The sequence below is a fragment of the Hemiscyllium ocellatum genome, chromosome 4 (genome assembly GCF_020745735.1).
Source record: "Hemiscyllium ocellatum isolate sHemOce1 chromosome 4, sHemOce1.pat.X.cur, whole genome shotgun sequence".
Taxonomy (NCBI): Eukaryota; Metazoa; Chordata; class Chondrichthyes; order Orectolobiformes; family Hemiscylliidae; genus Hemiscyllium; species Hemiscyllium ocellatum.
The window spans coordinates 9,906,079-9,922,260 of record NC_083404.1 but is presented as its reverse complement, the minus strand read 5'-3'; the positions used below and the strand labels follow the sequence as shown (position 1 = coordinate 9,922,260).

Here is a 16,182-nt window from a genome sequence, read left to right as displayed (position 1 = left end):
TGAACTGCAACAATCATGTTTGGCATCTACAATTCAATTGCCAAGTTCAAATGAGACTAAGATTTTGACATCAGTGATGTTAAATGGTGAGTAAGCCATTGTATTTTATCCATTGATTGCTGAATATCAAAACTGACCCAATGATGTTTCACCTATGCAGGGCAGCAAGCAATTAAGCTTTAAAATAATCAAATTAAGTCCTGGGTCCTAATGGATTGGATCCTGTGGTTTAAAAGAAGCAGCTAGTGAGATATTACATAGAACTGTACAGCTCAAGAATGGGCCCTTTGGCACACAATGTTGTGCTGACCATGATGCTAAATTAAGCTAATCCCATCTGCCTGCCCTTGAACCATATCTCTTCATTCCTAGCATATTCATGTGCTTACCTAAAAGTCCCTTAAATGTCCCTATTGTATCTGCCCCTCACACCTCCTTTGAACTTCCCCCTCTCACCTTAAATGCATACCCCCTAAGTATTAGAAATTTCGACTCTGAGGAACAGATTCTGACTGTCACACAGAAGCCTCCACAGTCCACACCAACCCTCCGAAGAGTAACCCACCCAGACCCATTCCCGTTCCCTATACTTACCCCTAACTATGGGCACTTTAGCGTGGCCAATTCACCTGACCTGCACATCATTGGATTGTGGGAGGAAACCCACGTGGACACGGGGAGAATGTGCAAACTCCATACAGACAGTTGCCTGCGGCTGGAATTGAACTCGGGTCCCTGGCACTGTGAGGCAGCAGTGCTAACCACTGAGCCACCATGCTCATAGTTGTCATAACTATCTAACAGCATTTTAATTGCTGTGAATAGTGCTATGCAACATAATTTTCATTTGTAGATCAGTGAAAGAAAGACAGCTAAATATTCTGTCAAAATATTATGTCACAAAACTGTATAATTTTAAAAACTATATCTGTTGGCTACCTCATGACTTGAAGTACTTAATGAAGAGTAAGCGTTTACATACACAGTAATCTAAGACAGAAAGAGTAAACTCCTGTTGAATCTTTTATAAATTCAATTTATCCCAAGTACTACACAGCCAATGAAGTATTTTTGACGTGCAGTTGCAACTACAGCGGGAAGGATGCTAGTCAGTTTGCAAACAGCAAGCTCATACGGTGTCCCCTTGAGTTCTGTGCTGCTTCTCTGGAGCAGGGCTTAAACCAAAATGACTTGGAGCTTATTCCCATCAAGGTGATTTTCTAACTTTGAAAGTCACATTTACTTTTCCAGCAAAACCAAATGTCTTGTTTACATGTTATCAGTATAACAGTTGGAGGGGAGCTCGTAAAGGCAGCTGATAAAAATAGTTGTTTCATAATAGGTCATTACTATTAACATGAGCAAATAGCTAATGAACTGGTCAAATAAATTCACAGCAATAATGGCCCTTGGAGAAAATTACTTCACTTAGAAGCAAACAAGATAATGTATGTATTTATTAGGATTATTGAGTTGAAAGATGATGGTTGAAGGCCCACCCTACATTAGCAGCAAATAACGCAGTGAGTAATGTGGAAATATTCTAAAGTAGAAGGAGCTACCTTTTCAGACAAAATATTAAACCAAGCCTTCAGCTGCTGCCTAAATGGAAGCAGGAGATCCTATAACACTATTCTGGACTGAGAAATGAAGCATCAAAAATCAATTTAATACCTGGTTCCAGGAATGAGAAATTTCAATGATACGAATAGACTGACAAAGTGGGGAGAGCTCTCCATGGAGAAAAGAAGATTGAGAGGATTTGAGAGAGGTTTTCAAAATCATGTAGAGTAGATAGGGAGGCACTGTTCCTGCTTGAAAAAGGAACAAGAGCAAAAGGGCATAGTCTTAAAATCATGTATAAATGAAGCAAGAGCGAGGTGAGAAAAAGCATTTTCATTGAGTAGTTAAGGTATGGAATGCATGACTGTGAAATGTGATGGAGGTAAGTACAATTTAGGCACTCGAGAGAGCATTGGATGATCATTTGGATAGATGTAGTGCACAAGAGTTTGGGGAAAAATCAGGAATTTATCTCTCAGTAATTTTGCTCATTATGCAGGCATGATGGGGCAAATGGCCTCCTATGCCTGAGAATAAGATCTGAGAAAAGGGTGTCAAACACTGGAACGGAGGAGCACCTGCAACCTGCTATTTGAAGGCATCGAAGGCCAAGTCTGAAGCTAGAACCAAAAATACAGAGAGAGGAGACTGCATCACATCAAGATATGTCTGACACAAAATCTATAACCCACCTTGGAGAAATCATTTGACTTTATCCACCTTGCCAGCATTCCTTACTGTAGATGAAGTTGAGGATACTGTCCAAACCAGAGTAGAAATGTGAAATTTGATTCTGGAGTAATTGTGGAATTACAATTGGTCAGTCTGTCAATAATGGAGATAATATTTGTGTATTATGTGTCATTGTCCATGTTTATCCAAAATGCAAAGTTACCATAATGTGCTAACATCACTGTAGATGCAGTAACATACATTACCAATGTCCTGAAAATTTTTAATCTAATAAATATAATTTGGTGGATTTTCAATAGGCTTTTAATGAAAGTCGGCAGTCAGACTTTTGGGAAAATTAGATTAGATTAGATTACTTACAGTGTGGAAACAGGCCCTTCGGCCCAACAAGTCCACACCGACCCGCCGAAGCGCAACCCACCCATACCCCTACATTTACCCCTTACCTAACACTACGGGCAATTTAGCGTGGCCAATTCACCTGACCCGCACATCTTTGGACTGTGGGAGGAAACCGGAGCACCCGGAGGAAACCCACACAGACACGGGGAGAACGTGCAAACTCCACACAGACAGTCACCTGAGGCAGGAATTGAACCCGGGTCTCTGGTGCTGTGAAGCAGCAGTGCTAACCACTGTGCCACCGTGCCGCCCCAAATCAAAACTTACTGTATAAATAACAGTTTTCTGCTTGGATTGCAAATAGTCTTGTCTATAAAAGGCAGTTGGGGAAATAAAGGGATTGTTCTCAGAAACAACCACAATTAATGAAGTTTCCTGGGTATTTAATAATGTTCTTTTGCTGCTCATTATGTTTTAATAATATAAAATTAGGTAATTCCACCAAACAAGTCAACTCAAAGAGTATAATTGAGTGTTTAAAGAGATCAGATGAATCTCAACTAGATTTTAATGTGTGTAAATGGAAAGGAATGCAGATTGGTGCAGAATTTAGTGTAATAGAATGTAATGTGCACATTGAATGATTCAATGAAGATAGAAAAAGCAAAGTCTTTGGGATTGGATTGTTGAATACCTAAATTTTATGAAACTGTCTCTGCTATGTTGATCAAGGTAGTCTTGAATTTGGAAGGCATTTTGTTGTACGTTACAACATTATTTTTCAAACGTAGCTTTTAAAACTTATATACCTCTATCTTGAAGAGATTGGCCAGTTTTGAAATTCTGAAAGAGAACTGTACATGGTAAAGCATTCAAATGTGACTGTTTTCTGAATTCTGATACAGAGCCTGGAAGTCACTGACCTATTGGGAAAAAAAACTCTCATTTGAGATCATCACACTAATTCTAACCTCATATTAATGTTTGACTTGGGTGTAGGTGTGCAGTTAGTATTAGATCAGTTCCGAATTTGGTATGTAGGATTAGAATTAGCAAAGCTTGATACAGAAGAAAGGCAAAAGACAGAGGTCAGAACTTTCCCATTTCCAGTTCGAGTTTTGTGACATAAGATGGGAGACACCCAGTCCATCATGGTTAGCTTAGCTCTGTCTTATTACTTGCTGCTTATTCTGTTTGGCATGTAAGGAATTCTGTTTGGTAGCTTCACCCAATTGACAACTTGTTTTTAGGTATGCCTGGTACTGCTCCTTCTGCACTCTCCATTGGACCAGGGTTGATCCGTTGGCTTGATGGTAATGGTTGTGTGGGGGTTTTGCAAGGCCATGAAGTTACAGATTGTGCTGGGGTACAGTTCTGCTGCTGTTGATGGCCCACAGCACCCCATGAGTGCCCAGTCTTGAGTTGCAGATCTGTTCAAAATCTGTCCAGTTAGCCCAGTGATACTGCCACACGACATGGAGAGTATTCTCAATGTTAAAGCAAGACTTTGTCTCCACAAGGACTGTTTGATGGTCACTCTTACCGATACTGTGACAGGTGTATCTGCAGCTGGCAGATTGGTGAGGATGGGGTTTGGATCTTTTTCCCTCTTGTTGGCTCCCCCACCAGCTGTTGCAGACCCAGTCTAGCGGGATCCGACCAGCACAATCAGGAGTACTGCTGTCAAGCCCTGCTTGGTGGTGGGCATTGAAGTCCCACACCTAGAGTACATTTTGCACCCTTGCCACCCTCACTACTGCGTCCAGTGTTCAACATGGAGGAGTACCGATTCGTCAGCTAAGGGAGGATAGTACGTAGTTATCAGCGGGAGGATTCTTTGCCCATGTTTAACCTGAAGCGATGGGACTTCATGGTGTCTGGAGTCGATATTGAAGACTCCCAAGGCAACTCCCTCCCAGCTGTGCCCCACTGTGCCACCACATTGGCTGGGTCTGTCGTGCCATGGGCCAGGACAAATCCAGGGATGGTGTTGCCAGTGTCTGGGGCATTGTCTGCAAAATATGGTTCAGGCTGTTGCTTGACTCCTGTGTGAGACAGCTGTCCCAATTTTGGCACTTAGCCCCCAGACATTTATAAGGAGGACTTTGCAGGACTATTTCTGCTGTTGTTTTTTCCTGTGCTGAGGTCAATGCCACGTGGTCTGTCCAGTTTCATTTCTTAGTTGAGACTTTGTAGTGATTCATACAACTGATTGATTCAACAACCTTTTCAACTAGGCTTTTGGTCATCTGAACTAGTATCTCCTTTTTGTCATATTTTGTTTCATAATGCTCAGGTAAATTGTCTCGGGATGTTTAATTATGTTGAAAGGTACAACATAAGTGTACGTCTTTATGGTTGTAAATGGAGGTTGTGTCTTTTCAAATCTGTTGCTGTTTGTAACTATTCATCCATGAGTTATCTGTTATGAACCAGTGTTCTGTTAGTAGTTCGTATGAAGTTCTCTTTAATATGAAAAACAGAATAGCATTCTTGCTTTTACTCCCAGGGTCATTTACACACCAGGACATACCACTGATCACATGGCATTATTGCTGCAAGAGGAAAATGCCATATTTTCTGGAGACTGTATTCTGGGAGAAGGCACAGCAGTATTTGAAGACTTGTACACTTATATGCAATCTTTGGAAAAGTTGTTGAATATAAATGCTGACTTAATATATCCAGGTAAGTAGGTGATTCTAAAATTCTTATGTTTATTGTTCATTGTTTTACTTCCACTGTGATACACTGCTCACTAACTGATTGATAGTTTATAATTCTTCTGTAAAGTTTTCTCTATATGAATCTAGCTGCACTGCTGAAAGGTTCATACATGTATCACCAATGATTGGAATGCTTTGTCATGCAGAGGGCCCCAGGTTGATTGAATCCCTTATTGTCATGTGCATTCAGTGAAAAATGTGTGGCATCACTGCCCATAGGCACCATTTGCAGTAACTTAGAATAGAACTCTGAAAAAGATAACTTAAAGAAAGAGTCCAAAATTTTCTTCGCTGCTGCTACAGTCCTGCTTTGGGCTTGCCAGCTCAAACCATGCTGCCACCAGACTCCCGCTATCAGCTTCCCAGCCCGTGCCACATCGCTGACAGAGTCTGCTCTGGGCTTCCCAGACCACACCACAAGGAAACAAGACTCCCACTCCCAGCTCCTCAGACCACACCACGCGGTAACAAGATTCCCACTCCCAGCTCCCCAGACCACACCACGCGGTAACAAGATTCCCACTCCCAGCTCCCCAGACCACACCACGCGGTAAGAGGATTCCCACTCCGGGCTCCCCAGTCCACACCACGCGGTAACAAGATTCCCACTCCGGGCTCCCCAGACCACACCACGCGATAACAAGATTCCCACTCCGGGCTCCCCAGACCACACCATGCGGTAAGAAGATTCCCACTCTGGGCTCCGCAGACCACACCACGCGGTAACAAGATTCCCACTCCGGGCTCCCCAGACCACACCATGCGGTAAGAAGATTCCCACTCTGGGCTCCCCAGACCACACCACGCGGTAACAAGATTCCCACTCTGGGCTCCCCAGACCACACCATGCGGTAAGAAGATTCCCACTCCGGGCTCCCCAGTCCACACCACGCGGTAACAAGATTCCCACTCCGGGCTCCCCAGACCACACCACGCGATAACAAGATTCCCACTCCGGGCTCCCCAGACCACACCATGCGGTAAGAAGATTCCCACTCTGGGCTCCCCAGACCACACCACGCGATAACAAGATTCCCACTCCGGGCTCCCCAGACCACACCACGCGATAACAAGATTCCCACTCTGGGCTCCCCAGACCACACCACGCGGTAGCAAGACTCCCATTCCGGGCTCCTCAGATCACACCACGCGGTAACAAGACTCCCACTCCGGGCTCCCCAGACCACACCACGCGGTAACAAGACTCCCAGTCCAGACTCCCCAGACCACACCACGTGGAAACAAAATTCCCATTCCGGGCTCCCCAGACCACACCACGCGGTAACAAGACTCCCAGTCCAGACTCCCCAGACCACACCACGCGGTAACAAGACTTCCACTCCGGGCTCCCCAGACCACACCACACAGTAAGAAGACTTTCACTCCGAGTTCCCTGGACCACACCACGTGGTAACAAGACTCCCAGTCCAGACTCCCCAGACCACACCACGCGGTAACAAGATTCCCACTCCGGGCTCCCCAGACCACACCACGCGGTAACAAGATTCCCACTCCGGGCTCCCCAGACCACACCATGTGGTAACAAGACTCCAACTCTCATCTTCCCAGAGCACACCACGCAGAAACAGGAGTCCTGCTTTGGGTTTCCCAGCCACACCATGCTGCTACCAGAGGCCCACTCCATATGGAAGCAAGAGTCCCACTTCAGGCTTCAAAGACCAACTGACCGACTCTGCAGTGACACTGCCTGTGAAGATGCCACTGCCACTCCAGAGCGCATCGAATCTGCCGTCACTTCAAAGAGCTGTCTTTCTCAGTTATGTTTGAGAAAAAAAGAACAGGAAGTGGGTAATAGTACACAAAAAAAGGCCCAGGCACAGGAACCAGGATGCTACCTACTCCACCACCACCTTAGAATTTGGTATCCAAACGTTAATGTGCAGGTACACAAGGATCAGGAAAGCTAATGGTTATTGTGTTATTGCTTATTGGAAGAGGAGTTGGAAAATAAGGAGGCTATGTTTTAATTATGCATAGTGTGGTTGAGATGATTTCTAGAGTGCTGTCTACATTGTTAGTCCCCCTTATATAAGAAAGATTGTAAATGCACTGGAAGCAATTGAGAGAAGGTTTATCAGATTGATAGCTAGATTGGGTGGGTTGGTTAATTACAGAGTAGGCTCATATCTGCTGTGGTTTAGAAGAATAAGAGGCAATTTGATTGAAATATATCAGATCCTGAGAGCTTTTGACCAGGGTACATGAGTTTCGTTTTGTCAGAGAATCTAAAACTGGGGATCACTGTTTAATAATAATCTCATTTAAGACATGGATGAGCAGAATTATTTTGTCATAGAAGATCATGAATCTTTGGAACTTTTCCTCAAGAGGCAATGGAAGCAGACTTGAATATTTGACAGACATAGATTACTGATAAGTGGTGAAAGATTCTCTAGGGACGTGGGAATGTGGAGTAATTGGATCAGTGATCTTATTGAATGGCAGAGTATGTCAGAGGGTCCTTCTGGCAGTTTTCTGCTCCTAATTTTTATGTTTATATGTTTGCATTATTTAGTGTAGCACTGAAAATACACACCCCTGTTCTTTCTAATTGAAGGGATCTAATCCAATGTAGCAATTGTGATGCTGAAATTAGTTTCAGGGCTCATTGATTTGCAAGACAGGAAAAATCAGGAAGGATTCTGGCTCTCACCCTGTATTTGGTTCGACCTAATCGGGGCGTTTTCTATCAGTCAGGCAAGACATGGCATGGTCTTAGCTGTTGTGTTTTCATTGGTTCGATAGAATGTATATACTTGTGTTCCCAACTCATGGGGAATGGGCCAATCAGGAATAATATGCCAGAAGAAAATTGAAAACAAAGTGGAAAGAATAAATGAAATAGTTATCAGCATGAAGTGTTCTCTAATCTATTACGTATGTTAGTGTTTTCATCCAGATGGATGGAGTAGTCTCAGTAGCCTTTTGGTTATGGTATTTAATTAGGGGTTATGTGATCATTTTAATCAACAGATAACATGGTTTTCAGAGACGTATATTGAACAATGTAATGACAACTTATAAGTAGCATGTTGATCAATTACCTAAGTGATTTATTTCTTTTTCTTTGTAACTTCCAGGGTTTTACCTTAATTTTTCCAATTTTCTCATTGCCCAAGAATGGAAGAGTTGACAGTTTCCCATCCCAGGCAGACAAGCAGGAGCCTGGAAGAACACAGCAGGCCTGGCAGCTTCAGGAAGTGGAGAAGTCCATGTTTGACTTCTCCACTTCTGGATGCTGCCTGGCTTGCTGTGATCTTCCAACCTCCTGCTTGTGTGCCTTGGATTCCAGCATCTGCAGTTCTTTTTCTCTAACTCTACCATCCAACAGCTAGTTCCCTCTGGATCATTAAAAAAACACTTGTGTAAAATACTACAATTATAGCTGACTCCTGATAATTGCTTGGTAATTTCTAGTAACTGGAGTGTTTTCAACCTTGTGCTTTATTTAATCTACAAATTATCTTCTCAGATATTAATAACTGGTACTGTCACCCTGTTGATTCTACATTTCTCCTCAGTAATATTTTTGACACCAAATGTTCAAGCTGTGAAAGTTATCACACAAAGCTAAAGAAATCTTCTGCTGATCAACACTCCTCCAACAACCACCTGCGTCACAAATCCAGACTGTTCTATGTTGAACACTATTCAGAGGAAGTAATAAACGACACTGAGCACAATGACCTCTGAGAGTGGGAAGATGTAGTAATCAGGGACTTGAGGGAGATTGGGAATAATTGAGCGAAGGGTAGTAAAGAGAGGCAGGGGAGGAAATGTAGAAAACAGGAGCAGGCATAGACCATTTGGCCCCAGGAGCTTGCTGCACTGTTTAATGTGATCAAGGCTGATCATTCAACTGGGCACCCTGTTCCCACTTACTCCAGCCCCAAGAACTATAACCATCTCCTTCTAAAGAAACATTTAGTGTGTGTTGGCCTCAACCACTTTCTGTTAGCAGAGAATTCTTCAGGCTCATAACTCTCTGGGCGAAGAAATTTCTTTTCATCTCTGTTTTAAATATTTTATCCTGTATCCTTAGACTGTGAATCCTGCTTCTAGACTCCTTGATCATTGGAATATCCTTCCTGCATTTACCCTGTATGGTCCTGTTACAATTTTATAGGTTTCTAAGATTCTTCCTCATCCTTTAAACTTCAGTAAATATAGTCTTAACCAATCCAGTCCGTCTTCATACGTCAATCCTGCCATCCCAGGAATCAGACAGGTTGTATTCCTTCCATAGCCAGAACATGCTTTTTCTCAAAGGGGACCATTTCTGAACACAATACCCAATGTGTCCTCTCACCCTGTATAATTGTAGCAAGACATCCCTGCTCCTGTCTGCAAATCCTCTCGCTATGAAGGCCAACATACCATTTGCCTTCTTCACTGCCTGCTACACCTGCATGGTTGCTTCCATTGACCTAAATCTTGTTTTTCGAATATATTTTTCCCCAATCTATCACTGTTCAAATAATAATCTGCCTTCCTGTTTTTGTTATCTGTATTGTACTTCATCTGCCAGGTATTTGCCCACTGACTCTGAAATGACACTGAAGCATTTCTGCATCCTCCTCATAATTCATCCTCCCACCTCGCTTTGTGTCATTTGAAAACTTGAAGATATTACATTTATTTACCTCACCAAAATTATTAAAGTTTCATATGAATAGCTGGGCTCCAAGCATTGATCCCTGTTGTACCCCACTATTCACTGTCTACCACTCTGAAAAGGACTCACTTTCTCATGCTGTTTGTTTCCAGTCTGCCAACCAGTTCTCCATCCATGTCACTACACTACCCCTAATCCCATGCACTTTAATTTTAACTAATTTCTTAGATGGAATCTCAGAGAAAGCCGACTGTGTGTCCAAATAAATCACATTTGCTGGTTCAGCCTTGTCAATTCTACTCACTATAACCTTGAAAAATTCCAGTAGATTTATCAAGCATCATTTCCCTTTCATAAACCTATTCTGACTCTGTCCAATCCTGGGAGAAAGTGAGGACTGCATAAGCTCGAAACATCGATTCTCCTGCACCTTTGATGCTGCCTGACCTGCTGCGCTTTTCCAGCTCTGTCCAATCCTGTCATCATACTCTGATCGTCTGCCAATAAATCTTTTACAATAGACTCCAGCATTATTTCCATTATTGTTATGAGGTTAACTGGTCTATAATTCACTTGCTTTTCTATACCCCCTTTTTAAATAGTGGGATCACATTACCTACCCTCTAATTCATTGGAACTGTTCCAGACTCTATTGAATCTTGAAAGATGGCGACCAAGGCAGCCACTATTTCTGGGGCAACTTCCTTAATCTTTCTTGCATGTAGATTATCAACACCTGGGGATTTATCAGCATTTATTCCCATCAAATTCTCCAATGCTTTTTCACACCTAATACTGATTTCAAGATGCCGGTGTTGGACTGGGGTGTACAAAGTTAAAAATCACACAACACCAAGTTATAGTCCAACAGGTTTAATTGGAAACACTAGCTTTCTGAGCGCTGCTCCTTCATCAGGTAGTTATGGAGTATAAGACTGTAAGACACAGAATTTATAGCAAGTTATGTGTCTTACAATCTTATACTCCACAACCAGCTGATGAAGAAACAGCACTCTGAAAGCTAGTGCTTCCAATTAAACCTGTTGGACTGTAACCTGATGTTGCGTGATTTTTAAGTTAATACTGATTTCCTTCAGTTGTTCCATCTCATTAGACCCCTGTATTCCGCAACATTTTTGGGACGTTATTCATGTCCTACTTTGTGAACACAGGACCAAAGCATATATTTAGTTAGCCTGCTGTTTCTCTGTTCCTCTTTATAACTTTCTCTGTTTCTGATTGTAAGGAATCTAAAGTTGTTTTCACTGGCCTTTTTCTCTTCAGTTTTTATCTTCCCTTTAAATTATTCCCCTTCTTAATTAATCCTTTCTCCTCCTTTGAAATCTAAACTCTTCCCAGTCTACAAGTCTGCTGCTTTTTTTGTCCAGGTTAAATGGCCCTTCTTTGGTTCTGATACTATCTCTAATTTCTCTTGGTAACCATGGTCAGGCCACCTTTCCCATTTTAGTTTTGACCCAGATGAGACTGAGCAATTGTTGCAGTTCCTTCAAAAAATTACCATTGCCCATCCACCATCATTCCTTTAATGAATGTTCTCCAATTTGCTTTAGCTAACTGTCACCCAATTCCAACCCAGGTTCCTTTTATTTCGATTCAGGACCCTAGTCTCATAATCAAGTATGGCACTCTCCATCTTAATGACGGATCCTTTCATATTGCTGTTTCTCCAAGGGGCCTTACACAGCTAGATTGCTGATTAATCCTTTATTATTACACAGTCTGGGATAGTCTGTTCTCTAGTTGGTTCCTCAATGTATTGATGTAGAAAACTTTCACACTCCAGGAATTCCTCCTTTATGGTATTGATTTGCCCAATCTATGTACAAGTTAAAGTTGCTCAACTTACAGCTGTATCTTTATTGTTTGCATTTCTAATTTCCAGGCTAATGCCTTTCTTAGCATAACAACTACGGACTCTGTTTATAACCCTCATTGTCGTTTTCTGTCCCTTGATGTTCCACCCATACAGATTCCACTTCACCAGAACTAATATCCTTCCTCACTGTTGTAGTAATTGCCTCTTTAACCAGCAATGCTACCCCACCTCCTTTTCCTTTTTGGCTGTCCTTCCTAAAAACTAACCAGCCCCAGATATTCAGTTCCTGTCCTTTGTCACCCTACAGCCATGTCTCCGTAATCCCAACTACTATATCATACCCATTTATAATTGTTTGCACAATTAATTCATCCACTTTATTGCTAATACCCTGTGCATTAAGACACTGGAGCTTTAAGGCTTTTTAACATTCTTAGTCCTGTTTGCATTATTGTGCAATGTGGTCCTGTTTGATTCCTGCCCTTTTATCTCTGACTACCATTTTTTCCAATTTTCTAATCTGTCTTTTGTTTTTGCCCTTGTTTCCCTCCCTCTTCTTTCTCTGTACACATTCCCATCCTCCTGCCATTTTAATTTAAACCCTCCCAACTGGAGTAGCAAAGGGCAGCACACGCGTGGAGATGAATAAAAATGGGAGAATGGAGAAACAGACTTGCAGTTCTTGTAAATGTCAGTGTAGTTCCAGAAGCTGCTTTTTATATGCATATACAGCTTTGTGGGGAGGTGGAAACTACTTGAGCAAATGTTCAGGTTATTGGAGAAGGAATAGCATTTTGCAAAGCGTTCATTCATTGGTAATGTGTACCCAACTAGCCCTTAGGTTGTTCATGAGTCTGGGACAGGTTGGGTTAGTATGCTGCTAAGTTTTGAAGTTGCGGGCAATGTTGATTTTTTTTTCCCCCTTAATTATAATCTTGAAATTTACTCCCTCCACCACCAATGTTCAATAGCAGCAGGGTATACTGTCTACAAGGTGCACTGCATCATTAAACAGCATCTTTGAAAACCACTTGCATCTAGAAGGACATAGGGCAGCAGACACATGGGAACACCTTCTGCATGTTTCTCTCCAAGCCGCTCACAATCCTGACTTGGAAATCTATCACCATTCCTTCAGTGTCACTGGGTCAAAATTCCCTCCCTCTTATTCCTGTATAACTCTGACACATTAGAATTATGCAGAATCAGCTGAGAAAAATAAAATAATGCAAATACATAAATTTACAGCTGAAGCATTTCATTCAAAGTAAACAAAATGTGTATAATCAATAGTCATGGATCCATTTAGTGCTTCTCTATGTACAGTTGTTGAACATTTCCTTAAAATATGAACTTGGAGCCTTGAACAAAAAGCTGATACAAAGAAAACATGAAATGAGAGCAAATTAGAAACCAAAAAAATGCAAATTTCACGCACGTCTTCCCCAATGCCATAAATGCATTTGAATACCTAGAATCAAACTGTTATTTCTTTCACCTGCTTTGCACCTCAGCTTCTATATGTTGTTCAGATCTGTATTGAACAGAAATAACATAAGGTATCCAGCCAGATGGAACAATAAACTCAACCAATTAATGTGTTACAGAGAGCTAGTCATCCAAGTCACCAGTATTCTTGGTTTCATAAATGTCTTTCTGTTTTCTGGATGCCTAATCAAAATGCAGCCATACAAAATCCCTCCTCTTGTGTTCTGTTTTTGTTTTGAATTTCAGGACATGGCCCAGTTGTGCAAGATGCATCTGAAAAAATTCGAGAGTACATAGCTCACAGAAACTTGAGGGAACAACAGATTTTAACGGTTTTTCAGGAGGATTCAGAGCAATATTTCACCCCAATGGAACTTGTTAAAAGTGTTTATAAGGTAAACTTTATTTTGGCTTGTTTATGATCAAAATGCAGGATAGTGTTCTTAATTCATATTCGTTATTGACTTTCAAACGGGAACCAGTTAAGCACCTGGAGACAGAAAAATGCGCAGTTCCAATGAAAAAGCAGGAAGTGTGACTTACTGATTGACATAGTCACAATAGATCAAGTAGTATCCTGACCTCCACCATTCTATGACTAACTGGATTGAGTTGATAATTGATATCAAATGATACTTATCAGTGTCTTGATAAGTTAGGGCTCCATTGCACTGTCCACTTGTAGACAACATTACAATCTTGGTCGAAACAAGGTCAGAAGCTGAATACCAGAAGTTGAGGTGAAATAAGAATAGTCAACCGTAATGTCAAGGTTAACATTCAGTTGAGTGTAACACTAAAGAGCCCTAGTAAAGGTTAAATCATTGGGGATTAGAGAAAAACTAATCCCAGTACAAAAAAAAGTGATTGTTGTTGAATGCCAGTCATCTCATTCACAAGACATAATGTGTCCAACTGCCTTTAACCGCCTCATCAATGACCTTCCCTGCCACCTACTGTCAGAAAAGGTGCTGTTTACTGATATTAAATTGACGAGGATTCACAAGATGTGTTCAGAAGTACCAGGATGTTGCCGGGAATAGAGGGCTTTAGTTATATGGAGAGGCTGGGACCTTTTTTTATTGGAGCATAGGAGGTTGTGAGGTGACATTAAAGGTTTATAAGATCATGAGGGGCAAAGATAAGATGAATAGCAGAAGTCGTTTCCCTAGGGTGAGAGAGTTCAAAACAAGGGGGTGTATTTTTAAGATGGGGGGAGAGGAGAAAGACTTAAAAGGGACCTGAGGGACAACTTTCCCACACAAAGGGTGGTTCGTATGTGGGGTGACCTGCCAGTGAAAGTGGTAGGTACAGTTACAACATTTAAAAGATATTTGGACAGATAAATGAATAGGTAAGATTTGGACGGATATGGGCAAAATACAGGCAAGTGGGGTGAGGTTAGTTTGGGAAATTTGGTTGTCATGGACAAGTTGGACTGAAGGGTCTTTTTCCATGCTGTGAGACTCTATGATTTTAGGCATAAAGCTTTTTTAAAAAATAAGTACCTGTTGCAGTCAGGAAGATAAAATAATAAGCAGTTTAAAAGTCCTTAGTGTCTTTGAGGAGTTAGGTTTTCACCTGAGACCACAGTTGCTAAATCAGCGACTTATATTCTCAGCAAACGAAGTTTGTAGATGTCCTTGAGTTTTCGGTGAGTGGATGTTTCTCTGACCTGCTCTTCACCAAGCATCAACCTTGAAGAAGTTCAGCTATTACAAATCAATGTTTATCCCTCTATGCTTTGTCCAAAAGCAGTTGTCTGAAATACAGCTCATTCCCGTGTCTGGTTTCATTTTCTTTTCTCCAGCTGGATGATCTGCAGGCTGGTTTCACCTGCACAATGTGAAACTTACCTGGAAAAGGAGAAATGGATCCAAGTTTCAGTGACATTGTGTAATGATATGAATTTCATCTCAGACAGATTTTTGTTTATTATTGGCTTCAAGAGTTGGTTCAACTTGGGTCAGGTAATCACAGACCATCTTAATTCAGTGCTTTAACGTTTTTTGAAACCATTTTAGTCAATGAAAAGTTCCAGGTTTTAAAATCAGCTGATGGATGTCAAATCTCATAGTCCATTATTACCATATTGAAACGCAGTACAGTTGCTGAAACCTCCACCATAGTCCTCCTGAAGGTCCCCTTAAGTAGAACCTGAACTGGAGAAGCTGGATAAATGCCCCGATTCTGGAACAGATCCGAAGCTGTGTAATATGTGATGAGTGATTCACTTACTCAATCACTGAATTTTAACCTGACTCCCGAAAGTGTACCTGGCACCTGCAGATCAGAACTTATCAGTATTTTGGAACACTTGCCACTTGCTTAATTCCCTCTACTTGCAATGTTGCATCGCTACAGTGTGTACTGATCATAGGATATCCTGGAACAACGCACAAAGGCATCTTTGGCTATATTTTCCAAACTAGCCTCGAAGGATATGGGAAACAGCATGTGCAGACCCCACCACCTCCAAGCTAATGAACTTCCTGACTTAGACTTCTATCACCTCTCTTTCATTATTGTTGGATTGACATCCTGGAACTGCCTACTTAATTTTTGAGGCACTTTCACCAGACAGACTACAGCAGTTCAAAAAGAAAATCCACCAGTAGTACCTTTTCAAAAGACAACTAAGAATGGACAATAAATATTGGCCTTGCCAATTATACTCTCATCTCAAGACTAAATTTTGTTAACCTAACACAGGCAATTCGCACTCATCCTTTTTAGATAAAACAGATTTCGTTCAACCTATAGCACTTGGATGCAGTAAGTTCTCTCCAGTGCCTTGGTCAGTATTTATTCCTTAACCAATATAGTCAAAAGTATTATCTGGTTACTGCGTTGCTGTTTGTTGAGCATCTGGGATCAAGTTGACTACTATTGTTGCT

General features: G+C 41.6%; 1 protein-coding gene across 3 annotated transcripts in view; it reads left to right on the top strand.

The window, feature by feature from the left end:
• Positions 1-16,182, top strand: part of lactb2 (lactamase, beta 2) — a 46,252-nt gene that overhangs the window by 20,146 nt on the left and 9,924 nt on the right. For all 3 annotated transcript variants that reach the window (XM_060822738.1, XM_060822739.1, XM_060822740.1), the window contains 2 exons: positions 5,108-5,286; positions 13,532-13,680. In XM_060822738.1, coding sequence (XP_060678721.1) covers positions 5,108-5,286; positions 13,532-13,680 — 328 coding nt within the window. The remainder of the gene's footprint in view (positions 1-5,107; positions 5,287-13,531; positions 13,681-16,182) is intronic.